We start from the raw sequence: 20,008 nt of genomic DNA, 5'->3' as shown, positions 1-20,008 counted from the left end.
TCAAAGACAAAATTATTATCACTAAACCAACCTGATAAACAGCAATAAACGTGTGATGCGTGCCATTTCTAAACTTATATTCTGAATCTAAATAAACTTTCTATTTTAAGAAACATCACTGGAAAATACAACAAAGAGATAAATCAACGAGTTATTCATGCATCACAGGAACAGAGAAAGCAGCAGGTCTTTCAACCACAAAGTGAACAATTTGCCTTAGATCTCACATGGGGTGGGAAGAGCTACTGGATGTGGCCCTGGAATACGCGCTAGTCATGGCTGTAGTGCCACGCCTGGCTGCAACTCTGGGCCGGGCTCCAGCTCTCTCTTCTTCATCTCTCAAAGCCGCTTCATAAAGGAGTGGGAAGTTATTGGGGGTGGTGTCATTCACCTTGGCCAAAAACTCCAGGACTTTCATCTTGCTGGTTTCTGCATAAGCTCTTGGACCCCACAGGAATTGATAGCGTGGGGGATCACTGTTGGGCACCTGCTGGTATTCCAGATATTTTTCCTGCACCAGATCTTGGGTGATGAGCTTTCGGGGTTCCCCAAATATAAGGTGCCTCTTTCCATCATAGATCCCCAACATATTCAGGAATTCCCAGATTTCCTCTTCACGGGCACAGTTGCCATTTAAGAAGATCACACTCAGTAGAGGCATCAGAAGCCCATTCCTCGGAAGGGTCCAGGCACTGCTCTGGTTTCCATCGTTGGTGGGGCCTAGCATGCTGACGAGGATGTAGGAGTGAGTGGTGGGGTTGACCTCCTTCAAGGCAAGGCCAAAGACCAGCTCTGTGCGCTGAGAGACTTTCCTGAAGATCTCAGGGAAGTGCTTCTTGTACTTTTTGCTGATGATCTTCAGCATTTCTGCCTTTGTAGTGGGCTCTTTCATTTTATACTTGTACAGCAGGAACTGCACTAACATCTTCGTCTTCCTGGTTAGAGGATCTTTGAGTGATCTCTCAGTGGATGTTGAGGCCTGGGAGGAACTTGCATTTTCCTCATCTTGGCTCCCGTCACCTTCATCAGATCCAGTGCATGACATAGCTGCGGCAGCAGGGGTGGTGGGTGGCTCTCTCTGAGGCTCCTGGGGAATGCCAAAAGCAAGGGAGCTGGAGGGAGTATCCCCCAAAACAGATGAGGAAGAGGAAGGAGACTCTTCTTTCTCTGCTGCAGTAGGCTGACCAACCTTGAGATCCTGGGTCTGACCACGGGTCCGCTGGCGTTTCTCACGGGCACGGAGCTTACTCTTCTGACCCCGAGGCATGATGGCTGTGGTTAGGTACAGCAGGTAGGAGTGTAGGCAGAAGGGCAGGTGATGTGGTCCCTGGAGAAGAGCAAAGGAAATCCTGAGAACACCTTCAGCAGGCAGATACTACCTTGGCTTTTCAGAAGCCGCCTCTGCAGGATTCCTTGAGAACACTGCTCTAAGTATTCACTGGGCTATTGTTCTTAGTCATTCTGTCCCCTAAGAAGCCAGCTGAGGAAGTTACAATGTGCCTTAAGCTGCAGCTTGCCAACCCTGCCTGGGGCTGACTGGGTGACAACAAGGCTTGCAGTGGGGCTTTCTGTGTTCTGGCTTGGAGAGGATCCACTCTGATTACCTTTAGAATTATCATGTCAGCTCTTGGCAGGGCCTGAGCCTCCCTCTATTGGTGTTGTGAAATTGACTCTTTAGTTTTCTGGAACCCAGATGAGGGAAGTCTAGGGGCCCCTCAACCCACCACCCCTGCCTAGAAGCATTTAGTGCTCTCTCTGTCCTGGGCTCTTTAGGTCCCAAGTTTGCACTCAGGATCCTCATCTGGACTCCATGCAAGGTTGTGGACTGTCTCTTCTGCTGACTGATAACTGCAACTTCAGACCAAGAATTTCATCTTTTCTAGTTCTGATGTAAAATGTGATGGGCATCTGTGAAAGAAAATAATTGATAATCTGGACTTCGCTAAATTAAAACTTCTGCTCTGCTAAAGATACCACAAAGAGAATAAGATAACTCCCAGGTTGGGAAAAATTATTTTCAAAAGCCATATCTGATAAGGGACTGTTAACCAAAACATACAAAAATGTCTTAAAACTGAACAATAAGAACAGACCAACCCTATTAAAAATGGACAAAAGATCTAAACAGGCACCTCAACAAATAATATATACGGAAGGCAAATACGTACATGAAATGATGGTCAACATCACATATCATTAGAGACTTGCCAATTAAAACAATAATGTGATACCACTACATACCTATAAGAATGGTCAAAATCAAAAACACTGATAACCCCAAATACTGATGAGGATGTGGAGCAACAGGAGCACACTGTCATTGCTGGTGGACATGAAAAATGATACAGCCACTTTTGAAGACAGTTTGTAAGTTTCTTACAAAGCTATGCATACTCTTATCATATGATCTAGCAAGTGCGCTCCTTGTTATTTAGCCAAATGAGTTGAAATCGGCATGTCCACAAAAAAAAAAAAAAAAAACCTGCACACAAATGTTTATAGTAGCTTTATTCATAATTGCCCAAACTGGGAAGCAACCAATATGTCCTTCAGAAGGAGAGTGGATAAATTAACAGAATAAAATATTATTCAGCACTAAAAGGGAATGAACTATCAAGCCACAAAGAGACATGGATGAAACTTAGATACATATTACAAAGTGAAAGAAGCCAATTTGAAAAGTCTATACATTGCATAATTCCATCTATATGACATTCTGGAAAAGGCAAAAGTATGGAAACAGTACAAAGTTCAGTGGTTTCCAAGGGTTGGGGAGAGTGAGAGATAAAGAGATCAGGCACAGAGAACTTTTAAGGCAGTAAAACAATTCTGGATGATTCTATGGTGGTAAACATACGTCATTATACATTTTTAAATATTAAAACCAAAGAATGTGCAGCATCAGGAATGAATCCTAAACTACGGACATTGGGTGATAATGATGTGTCCACGTATTCTCAATTGTAACAAATGTATCACCCTGGCTTGGGAGGTTGATATGAAGGAGGCTGTGTCTGTGGGAGGACAGGATGCCTATGAGACTCTGCTTTCTGCTCAGTTTTGCTGTGAACGTAAAACTATTCTAAAAAAGAAGGTCAATTATTAAAAAAAAAAAAAAGTGATGGTGAGTCCTCAGCCTTACATGTCGCCCTGGCAATTTAAGAGTTATGCAGGGGGGTGGACTCTGTTGCCCTCTCTATTCAGAGGTGAGCAGTCCCCTCAGTTCTCACTCGGTTTTCCTTGATTTGGCTCCTAGCAATCCTAGGGCTCCCCTCTTTTTTGACCTGAAGACCTCTCCGTTTAAAAGGCCTGCACCTCCCTGAGATCTGATAGGAGGAAGAGGGTGGCCTCATCTGGCCACAACTGACCATGGTCTCCCAAGAGTGGCAGCTGTGGTAGACAGGTTGAGGTCTTATGGTGGATTGTCCTACTCAGGTCCTAACTCAGGATCCTAAATCTCACTCACAGGAAGGCTTAATATTCCTCCCTTTGCTGAGCTGGGATTGCCCACCTCAGAACAAGACCTTCACTTCTCTGTTACTACTGAGGATATGAGGGTGCCTCTGTCTGACATTCATGCCTAAATCTCTCAGAGATGACAATAGGGAGGATTCTGTGGGATCCCCACTGATAGGGGTTTGGTGGTTCCTGCACTCTTCAGGGTACTCACTTTACTCCTGGCACACATTAGGACTCCTTCCTCTATGGACCTGAGTCAGACAGCCTCAGATCATTGTCTTTACCTTCTTAAGACCTCCAGAGTAGAAATCAGGTTCAGCCACATCCTGTCAAGGCTATTTGGGTGAGTGCTTCCCTCATTCTTCATTCAGGGTCCTCAATTTGGTATGTGTCAGATAATGGGACTCCTCCCTCTACTGACCTGAGATGCATGGAACTCACAAGTCCCTGAGAACCTTGAAGAATAAGTGAGGAGATGCTCAGGCTAAGAACTCTGTCTGGCATGTTGTTCTGCTCAGTCGTCCTATATGAAGGTCTTTATCTTGGCTCTTGTCCCTTAATTAATGACTTCCTGGGAAATGCCACATTCCTAAAAATTATTGATCAGTTTCCCTATAATAAATCTTGCAGACAATGCATCCCTGTCCCAGGAGTGATGAATAAATCTTGCAGACAATGCATCCCTGTCCCAGGAGTGATGTAAGATAGGGAAGCTGTAACACAAGGCAGAAGCCTGAGGATAGAAGTCATACTGTCAGAGAAAAAAAAAAAAACAAAAAACATTGATCTATTTCTTCTCTTTGCCACCCTCTTATGTATTTCTCTTGGAAAAGATTTAACTTCCTATAAAAAGGGGGACAGTCCAGAATGGCAGAATGTGACTCCATGATCTTTTGAGTTTATCTGACTTTGCATATGTAATCTTATTGTCACCAAATATTATCTTTCTCTCCTTAATTCACACCTCTCGACCATTTTGGTAATTTCCTTGCTCTGGTTCTGTATTTCAGTCCAGCAGATTGGGTACAGAATCTTTTCATCACTTGATATACATTTGGGAGTAGTGAGAAGAAAAGTGAATAAGGAGACACAGTCAGTCTCAGGTTGGGAGGCATGGAACAGAGTGTGCTTTACACTAATTCAGACTGGGGGTCTTGTCCCAGTCCTGTCACTTACCAGCCATGTGAAATTGGACACTTTAATAGACTGTGGGCTTCAGGCTTTTCATCTGTGAAGTGGGTTTGATAAGCTCTGTTTTGTAGGACCGGTAAAATGTACACAATGTATGTAAAGTGCTTGAGACGTATTGAGACATATAATAGGGCCAGTTCTTATTGTGATTAATTTGTACCCTGACATTACAATCTACTACACTGGGACTTATTTTTCAATGCAGGAGATGTCAGAGATTATACCATATTCTAGGACAAAGAAAACCCTATCAGACAAAGTGCTACCTAGAAAGGAAAACTAAATAATATTTCCTCATTACTTGATAGATCATTCAATATTAGTATGAGGTAGACTTCCTCAGTAGATGCAACACAGATTCTAAAATGAGTTTCAAGGACCAAAAACTTCCCTCTCTCTCAGCTATCCTTCCATCTAAACCACTTTTATTTTGATTCATTTAACCACCTCTCAAAATCTAGACCTTGCCTAGAGTTTGCCAAATCACACATGAGGTAACCTAATTGAATGCGCTTTTAATGGAACAGGCTCTGGATACCCCAGCCCAGGACAGAGAGTGCCAGCACAGTGGCTTCTGGGCCTCCCACCTCCCTTGAGGGTATTACCCTTATTTCTCAGAAACTGGCTGGAGATGATGTGCACAAAACACCTAGTGTGTGCTGTGTTTATTTGTGCTGGGACAAGAGCACAGGACACATTCCTACCCCAGATTCTCCCTGATTTATCCATGATCCCAAAGTAACTGTTAAGAACTGTTTCCTATTCCAAGCTTTGTCTCGCAACTCTGAGAGGCAACTTCTAAGAGCCTGGCCCCTGCTCACCATTCCCACAGCCTCATCCAGCCCACCATGGAGCCTCACTTAGATTAACTCCCATTGAGGGACCTGCACTTTCCTTAGGCCCAACACCGCCTTGATTAGATAATTCATACTTGACTGTTCTCATGTGGAACCACCTCCCTCCCTTCTTATCATGTATCCTTTTGGTCTTAGAGTGTATATCACCATTTTCCTTAGATGATAGCTGCTTCTCGACCTTATAATTTTAAGGTCAATTGCTAGGTCTTCTTTTTCTTAGCCCTCCCAGTATTAGCATGGACCCTTCCAAGAGCAGATGCTCAATTAACACTTGGAGAATGAGTGTGTCAGCATGAGGTCTAATTTATTATGATTTAATTCTACATTCTTAAGTAAGCCAGACATATATGGTTATTTATCTTTCATTTCCTTAAAACACAGAGTAAAAGCATTTAGGAAACCAAATATTGACCATCTTACACTCTTTCTCTATTTCTTAATGCCATACATTTTACTGCTGACTTTTTTTTTTAACATTTTCAAGGAAATACTTATTCTAATTCCAAGTTATCTTACACCAGATCACTGAATAAGATAGAACTTTTCTCAATCTGTTTTACAAAACAGCAAAATTTTTACTCTTAAACAACAAATGTGACCAATATCAATCCTAAACTTAGATTACAATGTTAAATAAAAGGAACATTTGAAAAATATGCCCCAAAATACAGATAAAACTTCAAATTATCCATTTAGAACAGAAACAAAAGGTATTATACAGTGTGTTCCCTCCAGTAACACCCAGTCCTTCACTCCTTGGAACAGTGACTGCCCTCTTTAACCACAAAATGCAAAATTTGCTTAGACTTCACTAGGCGTGGGAAGAGCTGCTAGCCTTGGCCTTGGAACGCTTTCTGCCCATGGCACTACTGCCATCATTGAGCATAGCTGTAGCTTGGACCCTTTCTTCCTCATCTCTCAAAGCCTCTTCATACCAGAACTGGAATGCACTGGGGACGGTTTGATTGACCTTGGCCCAAAACTCCAGTACCTTCATCTTGCTGGTTTCAGCATGGGCTCTTGGACCCCACAGGAATTCATAGCGTGCAGGATTACTGTTGGGCACTTGTCGGTACTCCAGGTATTTAAGCTTCACCAAATCTTGGGTGATGAGCTTTCTGGGCTCCCCAAATATGAAGTGTTTCTTCCCATCATATATTCTCATCTTATTCAGGAACTCCCAGATCTTCTCCTCAGTGGCACAGTTGCCCTTCATGAAGATCACGCCCAGGAGATTCAGCAGGAGACCTGTCTTGGGAAATCCCCTCCCACGAGTCACCGTCCCATTGTTGGGGAGATCCATTTTGCTGACAAGGACATAGGAGTCCTTGGTAGAATCAACTTTCTTTAAATCAACACCAAATACCACCTCCATGTTGAAAGCAGCTTTTTTAAGGATCTCAGGGAAGCGATTCTCATGGCTTTTTTGGACAATTTTTAGCATATCTGCTTCCATAATGGGCTTTTTCATTTTGTACATTTCCATCAGGAACTGCACCAACATATTTGTCTTCATGGTTAGAGGGTCTGTGCGAGACCGCACAGTGGAGGATAGACCCTGAGAGAAGCTTTGCTTTTTCTCAATTTTGCTGTTGGCTCCCTTGTATGACTTTTTGTAAGAAACATCTACAGATGTAGTGGTGGCTAGTGCTCTCTGAGGCTTCTTGAGAGCACTACCTGGTCTACCAGCAGACTTTTTCTGGATAGTAGGCCCCAAAATAAGAGGGGATGAAAAAGATACTTTTTTCTTGTTAGTTGCAGTGATCTGAGCACCCTGGTGATCCTGGGTCTGACCCCGGGTCTGCTGGCATTTCTCACGTGCATGGAGCGTACTCTTCTGACCCCGAGGCATGATGGCTGTAGTCAGGAACAGCAGGCAGGAATGTCAGCAGAAGGGCAGGTGATACAGGCACCTGGAGGAGAGAGAGAAAGAGAGGGTAAGAGCGCCTTCAGCAGAGAGGTACCACTTTGGATTTAAAAGAAGGTCGCCTCTGCAGTTTTCTGTGAGAACGCTGCTCTAGAAACCCAGAGGGCTTCTGTTCTGATCAGTTTGTCCTCTGAGAACCCTGTGAAAGTAATTAAAGTGTGCCTTAGGCCACAGCCTGCCAGCCCTGTTCTGTGTATACTAGGACTGAGAGCAGCCGTGGCATGTCTAGTCCTTGTGGATCTCCTTTTACTCTGGGATAGGAGGTTTCTCTCAGTTCACACTCAGGACCATCATAAAAACTGTCAGGGCTGGGTCTTCTCCCCTGTGCTGCACTAAATTTGACACCTCCAGCAAATGTCCTCATCTCCTTGGGACCACCTAAGAGGAGGTGAAGGAATGTCTCAGCCTTACCACCCCTGACAGGAGGAACTAGGTGCTAACAGCATTGTGGAGTCCTACTCTTTCCTGGGCTTATTGGGGTCCTGACACCTCATTCATAGTCCTCATCTTGTCTCTAGATAGGACCTAGGACAGCTGCCTCTGCTGATCTGATGCCCCTCACTTTAGGTAAAGGCTCTCAGCAACCTAATGCCATTAAAAGAAGGTGAGTTCACATACACCTGACCTTCATGCCCAGCCTCGTCAGCGCTGCAAGTGGGGAGTGGGGGAATCTTTGTTGTCTCTTCTTTATGTGGGAGAAGTTGTATCACTAGTCTTCATTCAGGGTCCTCACTATGACCCCTGCAAGGCTCTGGGTCTCCTCACTCTTCCCTCTGCAGAACTGGGGCATGTAATTAGTTCAACCTTTCTGGCACTCTCTAGGCAGTAAGGGGGGCTGACGTTATTCCAAGGCTTCCCGGAGCTGAGAGAAGAGGCATAATTTGTGGGACTTTACTTTTTAGAGAGAGTGTTCCCTTTAGTTTTCTCTCAGGTCTCTGACCTTGACTCCTAGTAGGATGTGGGACACTTCCCTCCATTAACCTAAGTCCTCCAGCCTCAGAACAAGGCCCTAGACAGGGAAGTCAGGGACCCCTCACCTATGAATACCTTTGCCTGGAGCTTGCAAAATGAGTGCAAGGACATTGTTTGTGTTGACACCTCTATTGCAGAGAGATTCCTTCATTAGCACTCAGGGCCCTCACCTTGACTCCAGTTAGGACCCAAGTCTCTCTTCCACCTGCTGAACTGGGGCTCCTTTCTTAGACCAAGGCCCTTCCCTCCCTGAGACTTTCCAGGTAGATATCTGTCAGACAGCTTTCAAGGTATTCCCAGGGAAGACTTCTGGGGCAGGATTTAGTGTGGCCCTCTTTGTTATAGGTTGGGGGATGGTGGTCCCTTTCATCCACATTCAGGGTCCTGACCTTGACTCCAGACAGTCCAAGGAATTCACCCTCTGCCGAAGGGATGCCGTGCCCCTCACCTCCAGATCCTCCCCTTCAAAGCACTTCCAAGGAAGTGAGGAAGAGCCTTATCTGTTCACAGCTTCCTGGGGTCTGATGGCTGACAACAGGGGTGGAACTCTATGAGACTTCACTGTTTTGGAGTCGCTGGTCCCTAGATTCTCATTCAGGGTCTTCACCTTGGTATCTTATCACAGCCTGAAATTTCTCCCTCTACTGACCTGAGTTCGCCAACCTCCAAACAAAACACTCATCTCCCTGAACACTTCCCTCCCTGGACGGGGAAGTCAGGGCCTCCGCTTATGACTACACTTGTCTGGAGCCTTCTAAACTGGCTAGCAGCAGTGAGACCTTGTCTGAAAAAAAATAAAAATAAATAAAAAACACGAGGACCACTGGTGCTAACCAGGGGGATGCTAACCAGTAGGGTTGCTGCTGCTGTCTGTTGACACCCCTACTGGGAAGAGATCCCATCCTTTAGCACTCGGAGACTTCACCTTGGCTCGAGTTAGGGTCCAGGTCCCCTCCAACTGAATAACTGGGGCTGCTCCCTTAGTGAAAGAACCTCCCTCTGGGTGCCTTTCCAGACAGAACTCAACCAGGACCTCCCAGGGTCAACCGCAAGGGTGAGACGTTGTGGGTCTCCTTTTGTAATGGGCAGGGAGTTGTGAGGGTGAGCCACGTCCCGCTCGGGGTCTCTGAGGGCTGACAGCAGGGACTGAGACGCTGGGACCCTACTGTTCTGGAGTCAGTGGTCCCTAGGTCCTTATTCAGGGTTCTCACCTTGATACTAAGTGGAGCAGAGTAACACCTCTACTGAGCGAAGTCAACCAACCTCCAAAATCCTCCCCTCCCATAGTCCCTAGAGGGGAAGTCTAGGCATGTTATCGGACCATGTCCTGGGGCTTCAAAGACCTGAAACAGGGTTAGGGCTTTTGGTGGGCCCCTCTTTTGGAGAGAGGTTCCCTGGTTAGCACCAGTGGGCCTCATATTTCTTTCTTTCTTTTTTTTTTTTTTTTTTTTGTGACAGGGGCTCTCTCTGTCTTCCAGGCTGGAGCGCAGCCGCGCAATCTTGGCTTACCACAACCTCCACCTCCCAGTCCTCGAACTCCTGTGCTTAAGCGATGAGGCTGGCTTCGTCCTCCCAAAATGTTGGATTACAAGCGTCAGCCAGAGACCTGCCTTAAAATTTAAAAAAAAAAAAAAAGTTTATATTATTTATTTATTTTGAGATGGAGTCTCGCTCTGTCACCCAGGCGGGAGTGCAGTGGCGCGATCTTGGCTCACTGCAACCTCTGCCTCCCAGGTTCAAGCGATTCTCCTGCCTCCGCCTCCCGAATAGCTGGGACTATACGTGCGCCCCACCACGCCCGGCTAATTTGAGACAGTGTTTCTCTCTGTCGCCCAGGCTGGAGCGCAGTGGCGTGACCTTGGTTCACCGCAGCCTTGACCCCTAGGGTTTAAGCGATCCTCCCACCTCAGCCTTCTGGGTAGCTGGGACTACAGGGGTGCTCCACTGCTGCCCGGCCATTTTTTTTTTTTTTTTTTTTTTTGTAGAGACAGGTTTTCGCCATGCTGCCCCGGCTGGTTTCGAACTCCTGGGGGGACTCGCCTCGGCCTCCCAGTGTGCTGGGATTACAGGCCTGAGACACCGCACCGGCTTGGTCTTCATCTTGACTCTAGTTAGGGCCAAGAGACCTCTGAAGAACTGAGGCTGCCATGTTAGACAAAGCCTTCCCCTCCCTGAGACCCGCCAGGCTGAATGAGAGGCAAGCCAGTTTTATAGCTCTGCCTAGGGCTTTCCAGGGTTAAAAACATGGATTGTCCCTTCAGTCCCCGCTGAGGGTTCTTACCTTTACTCCGGATCAGTTCTAAGAATTCACGCTAGGCTGCGAACCTGACTGAAGCTATTGCACCCGTCAGGCCAACAGCCTCACTTTCAAAGCGGAAGTGAGGGTGAGCAACATCCCGCTGGGGGTCTCCGAGGGCTGACAGCAGGGGGCGAGACGCTGGGACCCCACTGTTCTGGAGTCGGTGGTCCCTAGGTCCTTATTCAGGGTTCTCACCTTGATACTAAGCGGAGCAGAGTAACACCTCTACTGAGCGAAGTCCGCCAACCTCCAAAATCCTCCCCTCCCATAGTCCCTAGAGGGGAAGTCTAGGCATGTTATCGGACCATGTCCTGGGGCTTCAAAGACCTGAAACAGGGTTAGGGCTTTTGGTGGGCCCCTCTTTTGGAGAGAGGTTCCCTGGTTAGCACCAGTGGGCCTCATATTTCTTTCTTTTTTTTTTTTTTGGTGACAGGGGCTCTCTCTGTCTTCCAGGCTGGAGTGCAGCCGCGCAATCTTGGCTTGCCACAACCTCCACCTCCCAGTCCTCGAACTCCTGTGCTTAAGCGATGAGGCTGGCTTCGTCCTCCCAAAATGTTGGGATTACAAGCGTGAGCCAGAGCCCTGCCTTAAAATTAAAAAAAAAAAAAAAAAGTTTGCATTTATTTTTGAGATAGAGTCTCGCTCTGTCACCCAGGCGGGAGTGCAGTGGCGCGATCTTGGCTCACTGCAACCTCTGCTTCCCGGGTTCAAGCGATTCTCCTGCCTCCGCCTCCCGAATAGCTGGGACTATACGTGGGCCCCACCACGCTCGGCTAATTTGAGACAGTGTTTCTCTCTGTCGCCCAGGCTGGAGCGCAGTGGCGTGACATTGGCTCACTGCAGCCTTGACCCCTAGGGTTTAAGCGATCCTCCCACCTCAGCCTTCTAGGTAGCTGGGACTATAGGGGTGCTCCACTGCTGCCCGGCCATTTTTTTTTTTTTTTTTTTTGTAGAGACAGGTTTTCGCCATGCTGCCCCGGCTGGTTTCGAACTCCTGGGGGGACTCGCCTCGGCCTCCCAGTGTGCTGGGATTACAGGCCTGAGACACCGCACCGGCTTGGTCTTCATCTTGACTCTAGTTAGGGCCAAGAGACCTCTGAAGAACTGAGGCTGCCATGTTAGACAAAGCCTTCCCCTCCCTGAGACCCGCCAGGCTGAAATGAGAGGCAAGCCAGTTTTATAGCTCTGCCTAGGGCTTTCCAGGGTTAAAAACATGGATTGTCCCTTCAGTCCCCGCTGAGGGTTCTTACCTTTACTCCGGATCAGTTCTAAGAATTCACGCTAGGCTGCGAACCTGACTGAAGCTATTGCACCCGTCAGGCCAACAGCCTCACTTTCAAAGCGGAAGTGAGGGTGAGCAACATCCCGCTGGGGGTCTCGGAGGGCTGACAGCAGGGGGTGAGACGCTGGGACCCCACTGTTCTGGAGTCGGTGGTCCCTAGGTCCTTATTCAGGGTTCTCACCTTGATACTAAGCGGAGCAGAGTAACACCTCTACTGAACGAAGTCCGCCAACCTCCAAAATCCTCCCCTCCCACAGTCCCTAGAGGGGAAGTCTAGGCATGTTATCGGACCATGTCCTGGGGCTTCAAAGACCTGAAACAGGGTTAGGGTTTTTGGTGGGCCCCTCTTTTGGAGAGAGGTTCCCTGGTTAGCACCAGTGGGCCTCATATTTCTTTCTTTCTTTCTTTTTTTTTTTTTTTTTGTGACAGGGGCTCTCTCTGTCTTCCAGGCTGGAGTGCAGCCGCGCAATCTTGGCTTGCCACAACCTCCACCTCCCAGTCCTCGAACTCCTGTGCTTAAGCGATGAGGCTGGCTTCGTCCTCCCAAAATGTTGGGATTACAAGCGTGAGCCAGAGCCCTGCCTTAAAATTAAAAAAAAAAAAAAAGTTTGTATTTATTTTTGAGATAGAGTCTCGCTCTGTCACCCAGGCGGGAGTGCAGTGGCGCGATCTTGGCTCACTGCAACCTCTGCTTCCCGGGTTCAAGCGATTCTCTTGCCTCCGCCTCCCGAATAGCTGGGACTATACGTGCGCCCCACCACGCCCGGCTAATTTGAGACAGTGTTTCTCTCTGTCGCCCAGGCTGGAGCGCAGTGGCGTGACCTTGGTTCACCGCAGCCTTGACCCCTAGGGTTTAAGCGATCCTCCCACCTCAGCCTTCTGGGTAGCTGGGACTACAGGGGTGCTCCACTGCTGCCTGGCCTTTTTTTTTTTTTTTTTTTTTTTTTTTTGTAGAGACAGGTTTTCTCCATGCTGCCCCGGCTGGTTTCGAACTCCTGGGGGGACTCGCCTCGGCCTCCCAGTGTGCTGGGATTACAGGCCTGAGACACCGCACCGGCTTGGTCTTCATCTTGACTCTAGTTAGGGCCAAGAGACCTCTGAAGAACTGAGGCTGCCATGTTAGACAAAGCCTTCCCCTCCCTGAGACCCGCCAGGCTGAATGAGAGGCAAGCCAGTTTTATAGCTCTGCCTAGGGCTTTCCAGGGTTAAAAACATGGATTGTCCCTTCAGTCCCCGCTGAAGGTTCTTACCTTTACTCCGGATCAGTTCTAAGAATTCACGCTAGGCTGCGAACCTGACTGAAGCTATTGCACCCGTCAGGCCAACAGCCTCACTTTCAAAGCGGAAGTGAGGGTGAGCAACATCCCGCTGGGGGTCTCCGAGGGCTGACAGCAGGGGGTGAGACGCTGGGACCCCACTGTTCTGGAGTCGGTGGTCCCTAGGTCCTTATTCAGGGTTCTCACCTTGATACTAAGCGGAGCAGAGTAACACCTCTACTGAGCGAAGTCCGCCAACCTCCAAAATCCTCCCCTCCCATAGTCCCTAGAGGGGAAGTCTAGGCATGTTATCGGACCATGTCCTGGGGCTTCAAAGACCTGAAACAGGGTTAGGGCTTTTGGTGGGCCCCTCTTTTGGAGAGAGGTTCCCTGGTTAGCACCAGTGGGCCTCATATTTCTTTCTTTTTTTTTTTTTTTTTTTTTTGGTGACAGGGGCTCTCTCTGTCTTCCAGGCTGGAGTGCAGCCGCGCAATCTTGGCTTGCCACAACCTCCACCTCCCAGTCCTCGAACTCCTGTGCTTAAGCGATGAGGCTGGCTTCGTCCTCCCAAAATGTTGGGATTACAAGCGTGAGCCAGAGCCCTGCCTTAAAATTAAAAAAAAAAAAAAAAGTTTGCATTTATTTTTGAGATAGAGTCTCGCTCTGTCACCCAGGCGGGAGTGCAGTGGCGCGATCTTGGCTCACTGCAACCTCTGCTTCCCGGGTTCAAGCGATTCTCCTGCCTCCGCCTCCCGAATAGCTGGGACTATACGTGGGCCCCACCACGCTCGGCTAATTTGAGACAGTGTTTCTCTCTGTCGCCCAGGCTGGAGCGCAATGGCGTGACATTGGCTCACTGCAGCCTTGACCCCTAGGGTTTAAGCGATCCTCCCACCTCAGCCTTCTAGGTAGCTGGGACTATAGGGGTGCTCCACTGCTGCCCGGCCATTTTTTTTTTTTTTTTTTTTTTTTTTGTAGAGACAGGTTTTCTCCATGCTGCCCCGGCTGGTTTCGAACTCCTGGGGGGACTCGCCTCGGCCTCCCAGTGTGCTGGGATTACAGGCCTGAGACACCGCACCGGCTTGGTCTTCATCTTGACTCTAGTTAGGGCCAAGAGACCTCTGAAGAACTGAGGCTGCCATGTTAGACAAAGCCTTCCCCTCCCTGAGACCCGCCAGGCTGAATGAGAGGCAAGCCAGTTTTATAGCTCTGCCTAGGGCTTTCCAGGGTTAAAAACATGGATTGTCCCTTCAGTCCCCGCTGAGGGTTCTTACCTTTACTCCGGATCAGTTCTAAGAATTCACGCTAGGCTGCGAACCTGACTGAAGCTATTGCACCCGTCAGGCCAACAGCCTCACTTTCAAAGCGGAAGTGAGGGTGAGCAACATCCCGCTGGGGGTCTCGGAGGGCTGACAGCAGGGGGTGAGACGCTGGGACCCCACTGTTCTGGAGTCGGTGGTCCCTAGGTCCTTATTCAGGGTTCTCACCTTGATACTAAGCGGAGCAGAGTAACACCTCTACTGAACGAAGTCCGCCAACCTCCAAAATCCTCCCCTCCCACAGTCCCTAGAGGGGAAGTCTAGGCATGTTATCGGACCATGTCCTGGGGCTTCAAAGACCTGAAACAGGGTTAGGGTTTTTGGTGGGCCCCTCTTTTGGAGAGAGGTTCCCTGGTTAGCACCAGTGGGCCTCATATTTCTTTCTTTCTTTCTTTTTTTTTTTTTTTTTGTGACAGGGGCTCTCTCTGTCTTCCAGGCTGGAGTGCAGCCGCGCAATCTTGGCTTGCCACAACCTCCACCTCCCAGTCCTCGAACTCCTGTGCTTAAGCGATGAGGCTGGCTTCGTCCTCCCAAAATGTTGGGATTACAAGCGTGAGCCAGAGCCCTGCCTTAAAATTAAAAAAAAAAAAAAAGTTTGTATTTATTTTTGAGATAGAGTCTCGCTCTGTCACCCAGGCGGGAGTGCAGTGGCGCGATCTTGGCTCACTGCAACCTCTGCTTCCCGGGTTCAAGCGATTCTCTTGCCTCCGCCTCCCGAATAGCTGGGACTATACGTGCGCCCCACCACGCCCGGCTAATTTGAGACAGTGTTTCTCTCTGTCGCCCAGGCTGGAGCGCAGTGGCGTGACCTTGGTTCACCGCAGCCTTGACCCCTAGGGTTTAAGCGATCCTCCCACCTCAGCCTTCTGGGTAGCTGGGACTACAGGGGTGCTCCACTGCTGCCTGGCCTTTTTTTTTTTTTTTTTTTTTTTTTTTTGTAGAGACAGGTTTTCTCCATGCTGCCCCGGCTGGTTTCGAACTCCTGGGGGGACTCGCCTCGGCCTCCCAGTGTGCTGGGATTACAGGCCTGAGACACCGCACCGGCTTGGTCTTCATCTTGACTCTAGTTAGGGCCAAGAGACCTCTGAAGAACTGAGGCTGCCATGTTAGACAAAGCCTTCCCCTCCCTGAGACCCGCCAGGCTGAATGAGAGGCAAGCCAGTTTTATAGCTCTGCCTAGGGCTTTCCAGGGTTAAAAACATGGATTGTCCCTTCAGTCCCCGCTGAAGGTTCTTACCTTTACTCCGGATCAGTTCTAAGAATTCACGCTAGGCTGCGAACCTGACTGAAGCTATTGCACCCGTCAGGCCAACAGCCTCACTTTCAAAGCGGAAGTGAGGGTGAGCAACATCCCGCTGGGGGTCTCCGAGGGCTGACAGCAGGGGGTGAGACGCTGGGACCCCACTGTTCTGGAGTCGGTGGTCCCTAGGTCCTTATTCAGGGTTCTCACCTTGATACTAAGCGGAGCAGAGTAACACCTCTACTGAGCGAAGTCCGCCAACCTCCAAAATCCTCCCCTCCCATAGTCCCTAGAGGGGAAGTCTAGGCATGTTATCGGACCATGTCCTGGGGCTTCAAAGACCTGAAACAGGGTTAGGGCTTTTGGTGGGCCCCTCTTTTGGAGAGAGGTTCCCTGGTTAGCACCAGTGGGCCTCATATTTCTTTCTTTTTTTTTTTTTTTTTTTTTTGGTGACAGGGGCTCTCTCTGTCTTCCAGGCTGGAGTGCAGCCGCGCAATCTTGGCTTGCCACAACCTCCACCTCCCAGTCCTCGAACTCCTGTGCTTAAGCGATGAGGCTGGCTTCGTCCTCCCAAAATGTTGGGATTACAAGCGTGAGCCAGAGCCCTGCCTTAAAATTAAAAAAAAAAAAAAAAGTTTGCATTTATTTTTGAGATAGAGTCTCGCTCTGTCACCCAGGCGGGAGTGCAGTGGCGCGATCTTGGCTCACTGCAACCTCTGCTTCCCGGGTTCAAGCGATTCTCCTGCCTCCGCCTCCCGAATAGCTGGGACTATACGTGGGCCCCACCACGCTCGGCTAATTTGAGACAGTGTTTCTCTCTGTCGCCCAGGCTGGAGCGCAATGGCGTGACATTGGCTCACTGCAGCCTTGACCCCTAGGGTTTAAGCGATCCTCCCACCTCAGCCTTCTAGGTAGCTGGGACTATAGGGGTGCTCCACTGCTGCCCGGCCATTTTTTTTTTTTTTTTTTTTTTTTTTGTAGAGACAGGTTTTCTCCATGCTGCCCCGGCTGGTTTCGAACTCCTGGGGGGACTCGCCTCGGCCTCCCAGTGTGCTGGGATTACAGGCCTGAGACACCGCACCGGCTTGGTCTTCATCTTGACTCTAGTTAGGGCCAAGAGACCTCTGAAGAACTGAGGCTGCCATGTTAGACAAAGCCTTCCCCTCCCTGAGACCCGCCAGGCTGAATGAGAGGCAAGCCAGTTTTATAGCTCTGCCTAGGGCTTTCCAGGGTTAAAAACATGGATTGTCCCTTCAGTCCCCGCTGAGGGTTCTTACCTTTACTCCGGATCAGTTCTAAGAATTCACGCTAGGCTGCGAACCTGACTGAAGCTATTGCACCCGTCAGGCCAACAGCCTCACTTTCAAAGCGGAAGTGAGGGTGAGCCACATCCCGCTCGGGGTCTCTGAGGGCTGACAGCAGGGGGTGAGACGCTGGGACCCCACTGTTCTGGAGTCGGTGGTCCCTAGGTCCTTATTCAGGGTTCTCACCTTGATACTAAGCGGAGCAGAGTAACACCTCTACTGAGCGAAGTCCGCCAACCTCCAAAATCCTCCCCTCCCATAGTCCCTACAGGGGAAGTCTAGGCATGTTATCGGACCATGTCCTGGGGCTTCAAAGACCTGAAACAGGGTTAGGGCTTTTGGTGGGCCCCTCTTTTGGAGAGAGGTTCCCTGGTTAGCACCAGTGGGCCTCATATTTCTTTCTTTCTTTCTTTTTTTTTTTTTTTTTTGTGACAGGGGCTCTCTCTGTCTTCCAGGCTGGAGTGCAGCCGCACAATCTTGGCTTGCCACAACCTCCACCTCCCAGTCCTCGAACTCCTGTGCTTAAGCGATGAGGCTGGCTTCGTCCTCCCAAAATGTTGGGATTACAAGCGTGAGCCAGAGCCCTGCCTTAAAATTAAAAAAAAAAAAAAAGTTTGTATTTATTTTTGAGATAGAGTCTTGCTCTGTCACCCAGGCGGGAGTGCAGTGGCGCGATCTTGGCTCACTGCAACCTCTGCTTCCCGGGTTCAAGCGATTCTCCTGCCTCCGCCTCCCGAATAGCTGGGACTATACGTGGGCCCCACCACGCCCGGCTAATTTGAGACAGTGTTTCTCTCTGTCGCCCAGGCTGGAGCGCAGTGGCGTGACCTTGGCTCACTGCAGCCTTGACCCCTAGGGCTTAAGCGATCCTCCCACCTCAGCCTCCTGGGTAGCTGGGACTACAGGGGTGTTCCACTGCTGCCCGGCTTTTTTTTTTTTTTTTTTTGTAGAGACAGGTTTTCGCCGTGCTGCCCTGGCTGGTTTCGAACTCCTGGGCTCACACAGTTTACTCGCCTCGGCCTCCCAGTATGCTGGGATTACAGGCCTGAGACACCGCACCGGCTTGGTCTTCATCTTGACTCTAGTTAGGGCCAAGAGACCTCTGAAGAACTGAGGCTGCCCTGTTAGACAAAGCCTTCCCCTCCCTGAGATCCTCCAGGCTGAAATGAGAGGCAAGCCAGTTTTATATCTCTGCCTAGGGCTTTCCAGGGTTAAAAATATGGATTGGGCTCCGAGAAGTCCCCTTATTTGTGGGTTTGGTTTTCCCTTTTTTACTCACTCAAGAACCTCACTTCGCTGCTGGCCAGTCCTGGGACTCCACCTTCCAAGCCATGAATCCTGCTCAGATTAAGGTCCTCCGAGATCTAGGCTGAAGTTTTGATGAGCCACATTAGGCCAGGGATGTTTGGGTCCTGTGAGGGCAGACAGTGGAGTCGGGTTTCTATGGGACATCACTGTTCTGGCTCCTCCTGTTCTTCATTCAAGGTCCTCCCTGATATCTGCCAGACCCTGGTTCCTCCCTCTAGTTAACTGAGGTCACCTTAGGTCAAAACTCTCACTTCACTGAGAACTCTGAAGGGTAAAAGAGAGGATGCTCAGTCTGGCTGCACTGCCTGGGGCATTCTAGGCTGAGAAGAGGTTTGGGTAGATCGCCCCGTTATCTTTTGGTGTGGTTGTCTTTCCAGTATTTATTTATGGGTGTCCTCCTTATTTTCTCTTGCATCTCTGAATACAGGCTCCCTGGGAAATGCCACATCCCTGCTAACTCTTGGGCAGTGTTCCTACTGCAAACCTTGCAAGTCTGTGCCCCAGGGCTAATGTGAGGTAAAGAAATTATAACACAAAGCAGGGAGTCCAAGGTAGCTGGTGGGTTGTCAGAGGAAAATGATGCTGATTTACTCTTTTCAATAGCCAGCATTAGCCTCTTATGTGACTTCTGTTTTAATTGATTTACTTCTTAAGGGGAAGGAGCTGTTCAGGATGATTGTGTGGTCCCTGATTTTGAGGTTATCTGACTGTGCATATGTAGATGATCATATTGTCACTGAATAATATCTCTTTCTCCTCTTTATTCATAGCTTTCATTATTTTGATATTCTTTATTGCTTTGGCTATGTATTCCAATCCAATTCTTTGGGCACAGAATCCTTTTTAACCCTTGAGACATATTTGGAAGTATTGAGAAGAAAAGTGAATTAAAGAACACAAAGTCTGCTCCAGGCAGAGAGGAACAGAATGAAGAGTGTGGGCTCTAGAAAGAATTCAGAACAGGAGTCTAGTCCCAGCCCTGTCACTTACTCATCCTGTGAACTTGAGCATATTACCAAACTCCAAACAAAGAAATTATAATCAAACAAAATGCTGCTTAGCAAGGAAAATTATATAAAGTGTTTGTGGAAGAGCCCTCCCCAATTGGATAGAACTCAAGTCTCAAAATTTTTGTCAATGACCAATATTTTTTTCTAACTCCTAGGCACCCTTCTATGTGAACCACCCCTGTTTTGATTTTTATTATTTATTTTTTTTTTTTTTGAGATGGAGTCTCACTCTGTCACCCAGGCTGGAGTGCAGAGGCACTATCTCGGCTCATTGCAAACTCTGCCTCAGGGCTCAAGTGATTCTCCTGCCTCAGCCTCCCTAGTAGCTGGGATTACAGGTGTCCACCACCACACCCAGCTAATTTTTGTATTTTGGGTAGAGACGGGGTTTCACCATGTTGGCCAGACTGATCTTGAACTCCTGATCTCAAGAGATCCACCTGCCTCGCCTCCCAAAGTGCTGGGATTACAGGCATGAGCCACCATGCCTGGCTGCACCCCTGTTGAATGTCCTTTTAATAGAGTGGGCTCTTGATTCTCCAACCCAGGACAAAGAGTGCCAGCACAGTGGCTTCTGGGCATCT

The 20,008-nt window shown here is 48.7% G+C and overlaps 2 protein-coding genes across 2 annotated transcripts; both read right to left on the bottom strand.

Annotated features, from left to right (window-relative positions):
- Window positions 1-5: 5 nt before the first annotated feature.
- On the bottom strand, window positions 6-1,403 carry MAGEB4 (MAGE family member B4). The gene has a single exon (XM_002831495.4). The coding sequence runs from the start codon at window positions 1,265-1,267 to the stop codon at window positions 224-226; it is 1,044 nt and encodes a 347-aa protein (XP_002831541.1). The 5' UTR covers window positions 1,268-1,403; the 3' UTR covers window positions 6-223.
- A 4,387-nt stretch (window positions 1,404-5,790) lies between these two features.
- Window positions 5,791-18,502, bottom strand: MAGEB3 (MAGE family member B3). Its single transcript, XM_054544206.1, has 3 exons — window positions 18,386-18,502; window positions 9,916-10,016; window positions 5,791-7,420 (listed from the first exon to the last, which is right to left on the bottom strand). The coding sequence occupies exon 3, from the start codon at window positions 7,357-7,359 to the stop codon at window positions 6,319-6,321; it is 1,041 nt and encodes a 346-aa protein (XP_054400181.1). The 5' UTR covers window positions 7,360-7,420; window positions 9,916-10,016; window positions 18,386-18,502; the 3' UTR covers window positions 5,791-6,318.
- Window positions 18,503-20,008: the final 1,506 nt, after the last annotated feature.

The sequence above is a fragment of the Pongo abelii genome, chromosome X (genome assembly GCF_028885655.2).
Source record: "Pongo abelii isolate AG06213 chromosome X, NHGRI_mPonAbe1-v2.0_pri, whole genome shotgun sequence".
NCBI classification, from domain to species: Eukaryota; Metazoa; Chordata; class Mammalia; order Primates; family Hominidae; genus Pongo; species Pongo abelii.
Note: the sequence above shows the minus strand (reverse complement) of the source record. Positions and strands in the feature narration are given on the sequence as shown.

Bases quoted from the DNA above. Each gene is read 5' to 3' on its own strand.
- MAGEB4 (XM_002831495.4), bottom strand. From the start codon at position 1,267: ATGCCTCGGGGTCAGAAGAGTAAGCTCCGTGCCCGTGAGAAACGCCAG.
- MAGEB3 (XM_054544206.1), bottom strand. From the start codon at position 7,359: ATGCCTCGGGGTCAGAAGAGTACGCTCCATGCACGTGAGAAATGCCAG.